Source organism: Haliotis rubra, unplaced genomic scaffold (genome assembly GCF_003918875.1).
Source record: "Haliotis rubra isolate DU_JTF1 unplaced genomic scaffold, ASM391887v1 Scf93, whole genome shotgun sequence".
NCBI lineage: Eukaryota > Metazoa > Mollusca > Gastropoda > Lepetellida > Haliotidae > Haliotis > Haliotis rubra.
The window spans coordinates 1223860-1237730 of NW_025767668.1; the positions used below are offsets into that span (position 1 = coordinate 1223860).

General features: G+C 41.9%; 1 protein-coding gene across 1 annotated transcript in view; it reads left to right on the forward strand.

Annotated features, from left to right (window-relative positions):
- LOC124264564 (SCO-spondin-like) overlaps positions 1-13871 on the forward strand; it is a 57729-nt gene that overhangs the window by 22043 nt on the left and 21815 nt on the right. Inside the window, 19 exon segments of the mRNA XM_046699315.1 lie at positions 1061-1252; positions 1781-1972; positions 2086-2277; positions 2836-3027; positions 3405-3590; positions 4180-4371; positions 5132-5323; positions 5856-6044; positions 7469-7654; positions 8057-8248; positions 8780-8968; positions 9780-9968; positions 10352-10540; positions 11104-11295; positions 11450-11635; positions 11925-12116; positions 12626-12814; positions 13147-13335; positions 13565-13753. Coding sequence (XP_046555271.1) covers positions 1061-1252; positions 1781-1972; positions 2086-2277; positions 2836-3027; positions 3405-3590; positions 4180-4371; positions 5132-5323; positions 5856-6044; positions 7469-7654; positions 8057-8248; positions 8780-8968; positions 9780-9968; positions 10352-10540; positions 11104-11295; positions 11450-11635; positions 11925-12116; positions 12626-12814; positions 13147-13335; positions 13565-13753 — 3609 coding nt within the window.

A 13871-nucleotide genomic window follows, 5' to 3' on the forward strand; every position in this document is an offset into this window, starting at 1 on the left:
AGTATATAATGTTAAGTTGCATGCTAGTTTTATATCTCTAACTGTGATATTCTAGTTGTTTTACTGTCCTTTGGCGACAGATGTTTATAACATGACATTATAAATTTGTTAAGTATGATCTGTTGTTAGTCACAAACTGGCTGTAATATTGCCAAAGTGACTATAAATTTTAACTCACTCACTCACTCACTCACTGAGAGTTACAATCTACCCTGACGGTGGGAAGAGAAACAAGTGCATTACGACATACGGTCAAATCCATAGTCTTGGTTTCGTGAAGTTAATCTAGCTTCAAGTATAACACCTTCATTAATTATTTGGATCAGATTATGAAGGAAACTGTGTATTGACATTGATACAGGTCGAAAAACAGCTTGCAGTCTGTCACAAATCTGCTTGAATTTCTTCACTTTCTCTTTATCGTGTTCCCCCTGATGTGATAGTGGAATCAGTTTCTTTGGTTTCTCGAAACAGTGTTTTTCCCTGAAATAGGTCAGGATCCAAGACCTGGTCGATACTTAAATTGTCATCTTATCGAAGTTTCAATGCTAATGGTGCCAGTCACCGCAATGTCTTGTCAAGGATTTATTGACATGGCCCAGACACGTTGCTGCGTTACAAAAACAAACAACCACACAAATTCACAGTATTTTGAATTGCCTGCTTCACCCTTTAATACAACTACCATTATGTGTATTGCTGTTTACAAGGGTGAGAACCCGTGAGGAACCGGGTACGAATTGGTCTTCAGCCAATTCAGCCCGTCACTAACGGGATCGGGTGGTCAGACTCACTGACTTGGTTGACACATGTCATCGTATCCCAGTTACGTAGATCGATGCTCATGCCATTGAATACTGGATTGTCTGGTCCAGACTCGATTATTTTTTTTGCAGACCGCCGTCATACAGCTGGAATATTGCTGAATGCGGATTTAAACTAACAAAGAATCAAGTACAAGGGTTGAAAGTTCCGTGTATCTCGATACTCATATCCTCGGTCTGATATTATGCGACTTTACGTCATATGGTTATTGATCAATGTGTATTGTTTGTAACAGCTGATGGCGGCTACAGTGCATGGAGTCCGTGGACCAACCCTCCTTGTAGTGTTACCTGTGGACCGCAGGCAGTGAAGCAGATCTCTAGAGAAAGATTCTGCAACAGCCCTGCCCCGTCCGATGGTGGCGCTCCATGTGTCGGGAGTCCACAAGAGAACAACATGGTCAACTGTAATCTCAACGTATGCCCGAGTACGTGTCCCAAATTAAATATACAAGGAAGCATTTCACTGAACTATATTTCGGACGAATCATTCTGAATCAGGATATCCTTAACGAATATAATCTGGTATATGATTGGTAAAAATTTGATCAAATGGTATTCAATGATGGAATTCAAAGATCCACTTACAAACACCATCTTACACATATATCGGCGTTGAAACGTATAGGGGTGGTGTGATAGCCTAATGGTTAAAGCGTTCGCTCATCACGCCGAAGACCCAGGTCCGATTCCCTTACATGGGTACAATGTGTGAAGCCCATTTCTGGTGTCCCCTGCCGTGATATTGCTAAGAGCAGCGTAAAACAATACTCACTCACTCACTGAAAGTTATATCAAGCAGAATGTATTATTTATCCAATGTATGTTGGATGTACACTGCATAAGCTGATTTGTAAACATGCACATGGTGCAAGCATAAAACAGCCTGTTACAAAACATACAGGTGAAAACAATTTTAGTTTGTTTCACAATGCTTTATTGCACATATATTTCAGTTGACGGGGGCATAACACAATGGGCCCAGTGGAACGTGGAGCCATGTCCAGTTACTTGTGGATTGGGAATAACCACACGTGCATCAAGAACACGAACCTGCACCAACCCCGTCCCGGCTAATGGCGGGGCCGATTGTAGAGAAACTCGCGTGGAGACAGAAGCAAGAAATTGCCTTATTCCAAGATGTCCAAGTGAGTTGTTATTTACGCTTGTGTGAACTCTCGGGTAGACGTACATGTGTATAACATTGTTGAATTTTTTAGTTGGTTTTCTTCAGCTACAGTCATTCTCCTATCTTTTTCAGTTGATGGCGGTTTCAGCCAGTGGACGCCATGGGATAACCCGTCTTGCCTTGTAACTTGTGGTGTCTCTGCCACAAGGACTTTAAGGAGAACAAGGCAGTGCAACAGCCCCTTCCCACAGTTCAATGGAAGAAACTGTACCGGAGACTTCGTGTCTCTGGAGATTAGAAGCTGTAATTTTACTGCTTGTCCGAGTAAGTTACCGATCTTAATCACACCTGGTATTGTCAGAAGATTAGAGAGGCATGAGGTGCGGGCAGATTTGCCAGTCTGATTACTGTTGTCCAAAAATAGTGTTTTGACTGTTAACCGAAATCTTCCGATACATATCAAACAAGTAGTAATCACCCAAAGGCAGAAAGATAGCTTCTTTGGTTCACACGTTACAAGCGTTTTACGTCTTATGGTATGCAACGTGCAATTAATACAAATGGTACTCACAAGATACATAACATTTATGAATCGTGTCTCTGCTTGTCTATTGATAACATACCTTTTGATATGCTATCATTTAATTTTGTTTAAAGTGGTGTCTCCACACTAACCACGGCGGGCGGCGTGGTAGCCTAGTGGTAAAGCGTTCGCTCGTCCGGCCTAAGGCCTCGGTTCGATTCCCCACATGGGTACAATGTGTGAAGCCCATTTCTGGTGTTCTCCGCCGTTATATTGCCGGAATATTGCTGAAAGCGGCGTAAAACCATACTCACCCACTCACTTACTCATTAATCACGGTCTATGTGTTTATATTTTAGTCGATGGCGGATACACTCAATGGGAACCGTGGTCAATTGGTGCATGCAGTGCAACATGCGGACCCTCAGCCAACAGAAGATTTTCCAGAAGACGATTTTGCACCCAACCTCCGCCTCAGTTTGGTGGTGCCCCTTGCTCAGGCGAATCCTCAACATCGGAGCTCAGGAGCTGCAATCTGCCCAACTGCCCAGGTAACTAGCAAATTGCACATTCTAGCCAAAACATTTTACAAACTATCCATGGTTACTAAGCTGCTTGTTAACCCTGAAGATCCGGGCTGGATCTTCAGTAATCCATGCTTGACGTAAAAGGCGACTAACGGGATCGGGTGGTCAGACTGGCTGACTTGGTTGACACATGTCATCGTATCCCAGTTGTGTAGATCGATGATCATACTGCTGATCACTGGATTGTCTGGTACTCAGTTATTTACAGACCGCCGCCACACAGCTGTAATATTGCTGAGTGCGGCGTAAAACCAACCAACAAACCACCCAACCAACCATCTAAGCTGCCTTTAAATTGCTATTGATACAGGTTACTACAATGGGTTTTTTTATGTAAATAGGTGATGGAGTTTACCTCCAATGGTCTCAATGGGCTGATGCACCCTGCGGCCCAACATGCGGCATCGCCTTGACAACGAACAGCACCAGAAGGAGAACTTGCATTCAGCCCACGAACGGCGGAAGACCTTGTGAAGGGCCAGCCGACCAGACCTTGATTAGAAGTTGTAACCTTCCCAACTGTCCAAGTAAGAACTATAGTAATACACAGGTCATCACTTACAAGTCTTAACCGCAATCAGAGGAAGTTGTACATAAAATAAGACCAGCCACCGAGGAAATTGTGCATAAGATACGACTAACTGCAGAGGAAGTTGTACATAAAATACGACTAACTGCAGAGGAAGGTGTACATAAAATACGACTAACTGCAGAGGAAGGTGTACATAAAATACGACTAACTGCAGAGAAAGTTGTACATAAAATACGACTAACCGCAGAGGAAGATGTACATAAGATACGACTAACCTTAGAGGAAGCTGTACATAAGACACGACTAACTGCAGTGGAAGTTGTACTCCTTGATGGTTCTATTTGCTGTTGTATCATCAGCAAAAGTGTTTCTTCAGTGAGTTTCTCTATGGTTGTACTTACTTCCTACACTCATCAGGATCCCGATCCACAAAGCGTTCGTAGCGCTACATTGGCAAGCCTATGATAAACTATAGAATTACGACAGCTCGTACCGTAACGAATGCTTTGTGGTTCGGGCCCAGGGCTGATCCCCACGTTTACTATAAATATATCCCTCAATTCATTTTCATATTTTGATTTCAGTCAATGGTGGTTACTCGCCGTGGTCACAGTGGTCCTCACCTAACTGCCCTGACCAGTGTGGAAGTAGCACGTCAGTAACAATATCAAGAACTCGAGAGTGCAACAACCCAACTCCTCAATTTGGCGGACAAGGTTGTATCGGGACCACTTTTCAACCTCAAACATTTATCTGTGTTCATCCTCCATGCCCAGGTAAGTAGCAATGTCATTCACAGAAAAGGGACAGTGGGGTAGTGGTTAAAGCGTTCGCTAGTCACGCCGAAGGCTCGGGTTCGATTCCCCACATGGGTACAATGTGTGAAGCCCTTTTCTGGTGTCCCCGTGATGTTGCTGGAATATTGCTAAGAGCGGTGTAAAACCATATTCACCCACTCACAAAAATGATGTACCACTACTACTCCAATGACTACTAATACTACCACCACCACTACCACTACTACTACTACTACTACCACTACCACTACTACTACTACTACTACTACTACTACTACTACTACTACTACCACTACTACTACTACTACTACTACTACCACTACTACTACTACTACCACCACTACACTACTACCACTACTTCTACTACTACCACCACTACTACTACTATGGTCTGATGATAGTACTAGTAGTAGTAGTAGTAGTAGTAGTAGTAGTAATAGTAGTAGTAGTAGTCTGCTGAAGACTTTCCTCGATATAATAAATCAGAAACAGAAGTCGGTGTAGTTGAAGAATTATTTTTTTAGTGGTTAAAGAAGCAGATTTAGATTAAGATTGATGCTTACAACTTGTGGCAATATTCCAATACTGTCGTCTTGGATACCAAGAATGAACTTCATAGATTGTAACCAGGTATGGATTAGAAAACGGATGCCCTTTATCAGTCATACCACTAACTCTTCACGTATGACAGACATACTGTTTAGGATATATATTAACATTTAGAATCTTATTGTTTCAGTCAATGGAGGATATACCCCATGGACTCAATGGATAAGAACACCCTGCGGTCGCACCTGTGGGGAAGATGTGTTTCAGGAAAGCTCAAGATTCAGGAATTGTACCAACCCAGCTCCATCTAATGGAGGGTTAGACTGTGTCGGATCTCCATCTCAGTTTAACAGAACGGCTTGTAATGTTCCTAGATGTCCAAGTGAGTAAAACTTACACCAGTTTGTATAACATGTTGATTGATTGATTGATTGATTGATTGATTGATTGATTGATGCCACACTCAGCAATATTACAGCTATATGGTGGCGGTCTGTAAATAACCGAGTCTGGACCAGACAATCCAGTGAGCATCGACCTACACAAGTGGGATATGATAACATGTGTCAACCAAGACAGGAAACCTGACCACCCGATCCCGTTAGTCGCCTCTTACGACAAGAGTGGGTTGCTGAAGACCAATTCTAACCCGGATCCCTACGGGTATATATAAATTGAACATAGTATTATTATGTTCATAACATTTAACCAACATAAAGCATTTTGCTTGTTTTGCTTACTTTTACTTACTTTATGTAAATATGATATTGACACATATCTTGAACGTGCATGCCCTTTCTTGAAGTGTACAATGGAACTAATTCAAAACATGAATGTTTAAGTGTACTATCCCATAAAAATTGTTGATTATTTTAAAGATTCATTTTCATAACATATTGATCATTTTCATACAGTTGATGGTGGAATATCTCCATGGAGTCAGTGGATTAATGACCCATGTCCGGTAACATGCGGTCCTGGGCTCCTGACGGCAAACAGGTACAGAACATGCACACAACCGTCACCTCGCTATCTGGGCCGTAACTGTACTGAAACCAGGCAAGAGTCTATCAACAGACCATGCACAGGACCTGTCTGTCCAGGTAAAGTACCGCTGACTCCCACACATACACAGTTGGTTGGTTTGTTGTTTTACGCCGCACTCAGCAATATTCCAGCTATATGGTGGCGGTCTGTAAATAATGGAGTTTGGACCAGACCGTCATGTCAACACCATGAGCATCGGTCAACGCAATTGGAATACGATGACATGTGTCAACCAAATCAGCAATCCTAACCACCGATCCCGTTAGTCGCCTGTTACGACAAGCATGGGTTGCTGAAGATCAATTCTAACCCGGATCTTCACTGGTATCACACACAAAGTGAAACGCGGTTGATTCGGACGGCAGCCTTGACCCAAGACTTCATTAAAAAACTCAACATACATGGACAGGAAAATATTAATGTCTTTTGCTTAAATATTACCAGAACTGAGCTACTACAAAAAGCCCTTGACACTTTAGACCAAAGAGACAGTGATCTGTGGCTCCACGATTTGTTCAATGATCATAACAAACCCAATGTCAACAAACTCAGAACATATAGACTGTATAAACAAGAAATATGTGTCTGTCACTACACAAGAATAAATATAACTAGACAGCAAAGAAGCCTGCTTGCTTCTTTTCGTAGTGGAAGCCTGCCCCTCAATATTGAGAAAGGACGGTATACCAAGCCTGTGACCCCCCTTCAAAATAGACTGTGTTCACTGTGTGACGGCCACGCAGTAGAAGATGAGGTGCACTTCATGATGGAGTGTAGCTTCTACTCCGACATCAGAATGAGACCTTTCATAAATGTAACCAACTAAACTCAAGCTTTATGGACCTCCAATTATATGATAAGTTTTGCTGGTTGTTGTCAAATGATGATATCCAATAGGAACTAGCCAAAAGTTTGCAAAGTATGTTCCACAAAAAATCCTTTCAAGAAAACTGTAAATAATTTTAACGCATTAAATTTAACTTACTAGTTTTTCTATGTACTATCTCTACATGTATGTGATGTGATGTGATGTGTGTGTATGTATGTATGTATGTATGTGTGTATGTATGTGTGTGTGTGTGTGTGTGTGTGTGTGTGTGTGTGTGTGTATTGTTTATATGTATGTATGTATGAAGATGAAGTTATAGTGTGTACATATAGCCGAAAAAGACTATAAGTTAATCCCCTATTGTTTAAGGATTATCGCGCATCAGTGAATTTTTATCTAGAACAAAATCGTCCGGCAAAACGGGACACCACCACCCCACCACCCCTAACCCTGTATCAACAATGGATAATAGGGAAACATCAGTGATCAAATGAAAGGGATATTTTACACCTGTGAAGAGATTACTATCATCTTGTAATGTGATGTTATTATCATAGCTGTCACAGCAAAAAAATCAAATGCTCAGAATAAGAAACTTTGATGTTAGTATGACATTCGTCATTTAATTCGTGTGATTTTCTGTTGCTACAGTCGCCGGAAGATTTACAGAATGGACTGAATGGACTGGGACCTGCACAGTAACCTGTGGCCCTGCGTCACTGACGAAGGCGGAAAGTAGGACCAGAACATGCATAGAACCGACTAATGGAGGAGCATCATGCGTCGGGCAGCGCGTTGAATCCCGTAGTCAGGCCTGCAATTTACCAAGATGTCCAGGTACGGGACTAAATAAACACAAACATTAAATACCTGTTTAGTGAAAACTGTTTGGCTATTGTGATACAAGGGTTGCATCCTGTTGGTCATAGATCGTAATGTTTTATATGATGTATAAGATTTCTCCAAACATTCTGGACAGGAGATTTCAGTACAACTTGTTTCTATTCTACCTTCAATTTCATTAAGTTCTTCGTCAAACAAGTTCTAGTTTGTACTTCATCACTTGCTTGATAATGGTGTTAACCTACACCGAAATGTCGCACTCATAAAATAAAGAAGTTGACTATCCACAGAACTTTGGAACTAGTTTGCCTGACCCATAGTTCACTCCATGGACCGAACAAGTGAATATTGGAAATAGTTGGTAGCATTATTTATAAATACTGCTTACGATATCAGTGAATGGACAACCCGGCCCGTGGACGGAATGGACCGTGCCGCAATGCACAGCTACCTGTGGGGTCAGTGCAACAAGAACACAGACAAGGACCAGACAATGCAACAATCCCTCGGCCGCATTTGGCGGAAGTTCCTGCACTGAGAATCTTTTTGCCTCAAGAGTTACAAACTGCAGACTCTCACCTTGCCCAAGTAAGTTCCCACTTGACCTAATTATCCCACTCACTCGTTGCAATAACCTATTTTTGTATTGCTGAAGCCGCCTCCGTGGTGAAGTGGTTAGAGCGTCCGCCCGGAGAGCGGAAGGTCGCGGGTTCGATCCCCGGCCGCGTCATACCAAAAGACGTGAAAATATGGTACTTGTTGGTCCCTACCTGGCGCTCGGCATTAATGGGTACAACAAGGACTGGTCGGCTCGGAGTCAGTATGTGTCTGAGTGGGGTATTCATGCTTTACTGAGGCATGGTATCTCAGTGAGCTAGTACTATATAACCAGCACAAGTCTGGGCTAGAACAAGCAGCCACACATACACACGCATGCACGTCGTCATGTGAGCGAAATATTCTGAAGTACGACGTTAAACCCCATTTTACCTGACCTCACCTCACCTGTATCGCTGAAATGCCGATCGCACCTGTGCAAGCCACTCTTTGGTGAGTGTATGACAAATCTCAGTGTTATGTAATGGTGAAACTGATATTGATAGCCGTCGTATGTTTTAGTCAATGGCGGCTTTACTCAGTGGACGCAGTGGTCAGAGCCCGAATGTCCAGGAACCTGCGGAACTTCCTTCAAAACCCTGACCAGAAGAAGAACCTGTACAAATCCACCTCCACAGTTCAATGGCGCAGCCTGTAATGGACCAACGTCAGACACTGAGACGCGGCCCTGCAACAATACAAATTGTCCAGGTATGTCATACATGTGTACAGCGATACTTTTATCAGGTAATGATAATTCATGTTACACTTCCCTGTGCCCTGTGTCACACGTGTAAAGTCACCTTGGGACTGGCATGTAGAGTCAACACGCCTTGACAACACGCCACTTACATAGCGCCATTCCAGGATGAATATCTTGCTCAAAGCGCTAAACGTTTCCTTTGTACTTTTCCTTTGCCAAAGCCCATCTCGCTTAAACGTGTACATTCGTTTTGACGTGCATATGATAATTTGCCTTTCCTTTGTCAGACATGTAACTATACCATAGTTACACGTGTAAAGTCGACCTAGATATATAAACATCATCCTGGCCTTACATGTAAGATCATGCTGGTTACATTCGTAGAGTCACATTGGGTACGCATGTAAATACACCTTGGTTACACATGTAAATACAGCCTGGCTATACATGTAAAGTCTCACCTTGTTTGTCTATCAAGTAACCCAGGTTGCACGTTCATCACCACCCTGGTTACACATGTAAATAGAACCTTGTTACACATGTAAAGTCACCTTGGTTACACATATAAATTCAGCCCCTGGCTAAACATGTAAAGTCGCCTTGGTTTCCTGTCAAGTAACCCAGGTTGCACGTGCATCATCACCTTGGTTACACATGCAATGACATAACTGTGATTGCTGGTTTCACAAGAGCGTTAAGCGTCTGAGACCTACTCCAGTTCGCACCAGCATGCGTATGCTAGTCATATATCACATCTCAAATTTGGATTTGGCTTCACAAACATTTCTATCCTGACTGTGAACACATGCTTTCTTCTAGTGGATGGAGGGATATCTCTTTGGACTCAATGGACCAATTCTCCGTGCCTTGCTACGTGTGGACAGGCATCAAAGGTGGACATAAGAACAAGAGACTGCATAAATCCGGCTCCACAGTTTGGTGGACGAGATTGTCCTGAAACAAGGTTCGAGGACAGATCCGTCATCTGCATTAATACTCTTTGCCCAAGTAAGTAGAGTGTTCCAGATAGCTGACAGTTCACATGACACCTTCAATAACATGATATTCCCATTTTAGCATATTATAAATATGATAATGCATATTGATATTTTATAAATGTATGGTAATAAAATATCAAGTTGACAATTTAGCTCATTTTGAGTAATATTTAAGTAGAACTAGCTTTGCCACAGAGATGTGAGATGAATTACCCACATAACAAATTTCTATATTAGTTTCGCATTGAAGTGAATGCAGGGAGCTGAGAACCGTAATTAGAGTTTAAGCCTTCCCAGTGACATCAAGGATATTGTATTAATGATGTACTCCATAGATGTGCAAACCAGGTATTATACACAAAACTATTTCAATTATCTTGTCCTGGTTTACAGTCAATGGGGGTTTTTCGAACTGGGGTCCTTGGTCTCCATCTGCATGCTCCGTCTCGTGTGGCGGAGGCTCACTATCACGCACTCGACAGAGATTCTGCAACAACCCCTCGCCTGCTGGTGGCGGAGCACCCTGTGTTGGACCTACGCAAGAATCAGGAACCGTTGCATGTGGAACCGACCCTTGTCCGAGTGAGTAATGACAAAACATCATGCTTTCAGAAAGTTTTCTATCATCATCCAAATACAAGTGACTTAAAGTCTCGATTTCTCGAAACAAACTTTAATTTTTACTCAAATTTAAACTGAGTTTGACAATTTGAAACTGCTGATTTTTTTAACACAGCTGCATTTTTAAAATGAAAAAGTCCAAACAGTTTAAGTAATCTATTCACCAAACTCAAATCGTCTACTATGTTTGAGTGTAATATTGATTTCAGTTCATTCTGGGAAATGCATTTTCTCAAATTTGAGTAAAAACTAACTTAAGTCAAAATTCAGACTTAAGTTTGTTTCGAGAAATCGGGGCCAGATGGTTGTTTGATACATTTCCTTTTAGAACAAAATCGAATATGACTGTAAAACATCCAGCTTTAGAATTGTTTTCATAAAATTGTCCCAAAATTGTTGTTCTTTCTCGAATATTGATTGTTTGTGGTTTACTGACTATGACTGTCAAGAACTTTTAAAGTGATTAATCTAAGATTAGGAACTGCCTATACATTGTAGTCATACTAATGTTAAAATGCTTTCAGGGGACGGAAATGTCACTCCTTGGACAACTTGGTCAACGCCCAATTGTATTGGCACTTGTGGATTAAACACAACAAGGACTCTTCAAAGGACCCGGACTTGTACAAATCCTCCCCCTAGTGTTAATGGAAGATTCTGCGTCGCTCCACTGTTGGAGACAACGGTATTCAACTGTATTGTACCCAGTTGCCCTAGTGAGTTCTCCTGGTGTTAATAGTTGTAGAAGTTATAATATCTTTGTTAATAAAGCAACAACTGATAATCATGTACAATTTCCTACTTTCTCGACATGGATGATACAGGTGTTAATGAAATTGTCTGAAATTGACCATTGCTTGTGCTGTACAGTTGATGGAGGTGTCACGCCTTGGACGGAGTGGGCAGGTCCTGCTTGTAACTGTTTTGTTGGGAGCACCAGAAGTTTGTCAAGGACCAGGACCTGTACAAACCCAGTACCGAGTAATGGTGGACGACTTTGCTCTGAATCGATGATCGACACAGTGACAAGAAACTGCGATGTCACTAATTGCCCAGGTAAACTATCTCATTTATCCTACATAAATGCAAAATCAAAGCAGGAATACCTTTGGAACATCATGTCTGTTCAAATATATGAATTGTTTATCGTTCACTAAGTTCATTGCTCTATTGCCCGAGTGGTTGGTATCAGGCATTTTAAGGAATCTATTCATATATGTTTCATTATTGTTTTGCCTTTGCGTCCTCATGGGGACTAACTATTCTCTGGTATCACCATCTATTCACATAACCAAACGTGAAATAATGTTCAGAAAGAGTGAACCTGTGTTTATTCCACGATCAGTTGATGGAAATGTAACTCTCTGGGCTCAATGGGTCGACGAGCCATGTGCAGAGACTTGTGGACCTGCTGTCACCAGAGCAAGAACACGATCAAGATCCTGCACCAACCCTCCACCTGTCAATGGTGGTAACGGATGTTTAGATCCTCTCGTAGAAACTCAGAGGATAAGCTGTAGCCTTCCACAATGCCCAAGTATGTTATTTACGATCTGATATTGACGTTGTGTGAAGCTAAACTAACACGTTAAATAGACGTTAATGTCAATAAGACTGAAGCAATCATCTTCCGGTGCACCTGGGCATCAAGGAAATACTACCACCCTATTTAAAGTAGAAGAACTAAATACTTGTATGTCGTTCTTTTGTCCTAATAATTAATTACCCTTCACAGAAAATATTTATCATTGTCTCAGGTTACCACTTATTAAACGAAAGTGGTTAAAGCGTTCGCTCATCACGCTGAAGACACGGGTTCGATTCCCCACATGGGTACAATGTGTGAAGCCCATTTCTGGTGTCCCCCGCCCTGATATTGCTGGAATTTTGCTAAGTGTGGCGTAAAACCATACTTACTCACTCACTTATTAAACTGTCGCTCGTGAGTGTGTTTTAAAGAATACATTTTAATGACTACCTTCTAAATCGATAAATGCATTGACTCAGAATGACAATGTGTTACAAGTGTGTCGTGTCATGTAACAGTTGATGGCGGAGTGACACTATGGACACAGTGGAACAACCCTGCTTGTTCAAGAACCTGCGGACCAGGACTAAGATCCAGGACACGAAGCAGAACATGCACCAACCCAACACCAGCATTTGGTGGAAAGTCTTGCTCACAACTGCTGACAGATGCCGACGTTGTCAACTGCATTGACCGAAACTGCCCAGGTATATATATGTATATATTCACTAGAGGGGGGAAAACCGGTTGAAATGTTAAAATAGTGTCGTGTGTCATACCTGTTTTCAGACATGTGTTATATATATTATGCACTTCCACTTCATAGTAATATCTACTCATCTTTGAACCATTAGAATGGCATTTATACATATACAATGTATATTACATTATCCGCTTCGTTTCATGCCCTTGGTAACAATGATATTTGGCTTTTTCATTCCGTGGCCAGTGTTTCAGATCACTTGCCAAATGCCCTCTGTGTTAAAAGTGTTTACTTACTAACCTTTACCACTTACTGCACAACAAAATTACTTTCCAGTCGATGGTGGTTTCACACCCTGGACCGACTGGACCAATCCCCCGTGTTCACCTACATGCGGCAATGCCACCAGGGTCCTCAACAGATTCAGGACGTGTACTAACCCTCGCCCAGCATTTGGGGGAGCCGCCTGTTCGGGATTACAAGTGGACACAACAACCGACATCTGCAACAACCCAGGATGTATAGGTGTGTAACGTCTCGTGTACACAATACTGCACAGACATTATGATATGATACTATCAGCACTATCACCAATGTCACTAATACTTTTATAACCATTTATCTGAAATTTCAAATGAAATATCCAATGTTGCTAATTCTTTTAAAAAAATTCGAAAGAGAGATTGAATGTTTTTCGTAAATGTGATGTTCTTGGAATAGAGAAATGTGCTGAACTATTCGTCTGTTGCTTCAGTCAATGGTGGCTATACGCCATGGTCAGAGTGGACCTTAACTTCCTGTCCTCTCACATGTGGAACTGCGTCTCAACGTCGGTATCGATTCAGGAGTTGCAACAATCCACCGAGAGCATTCGGGGGCCTAGACTGTTTCGGGAGCAGACTTGATACGAACGTCCTGGCTTGCAGTCTACCTGCGTGTCCAAGTGAGTTTCTGTTGCTTGTCTATCATTCAGTACTGTTGTAACGATACATCGAACTATCGATGGGTTGCAATTGTTTAGTCTCCGATAGCAATTAATCTATGGTAGAAACGAAAAACTA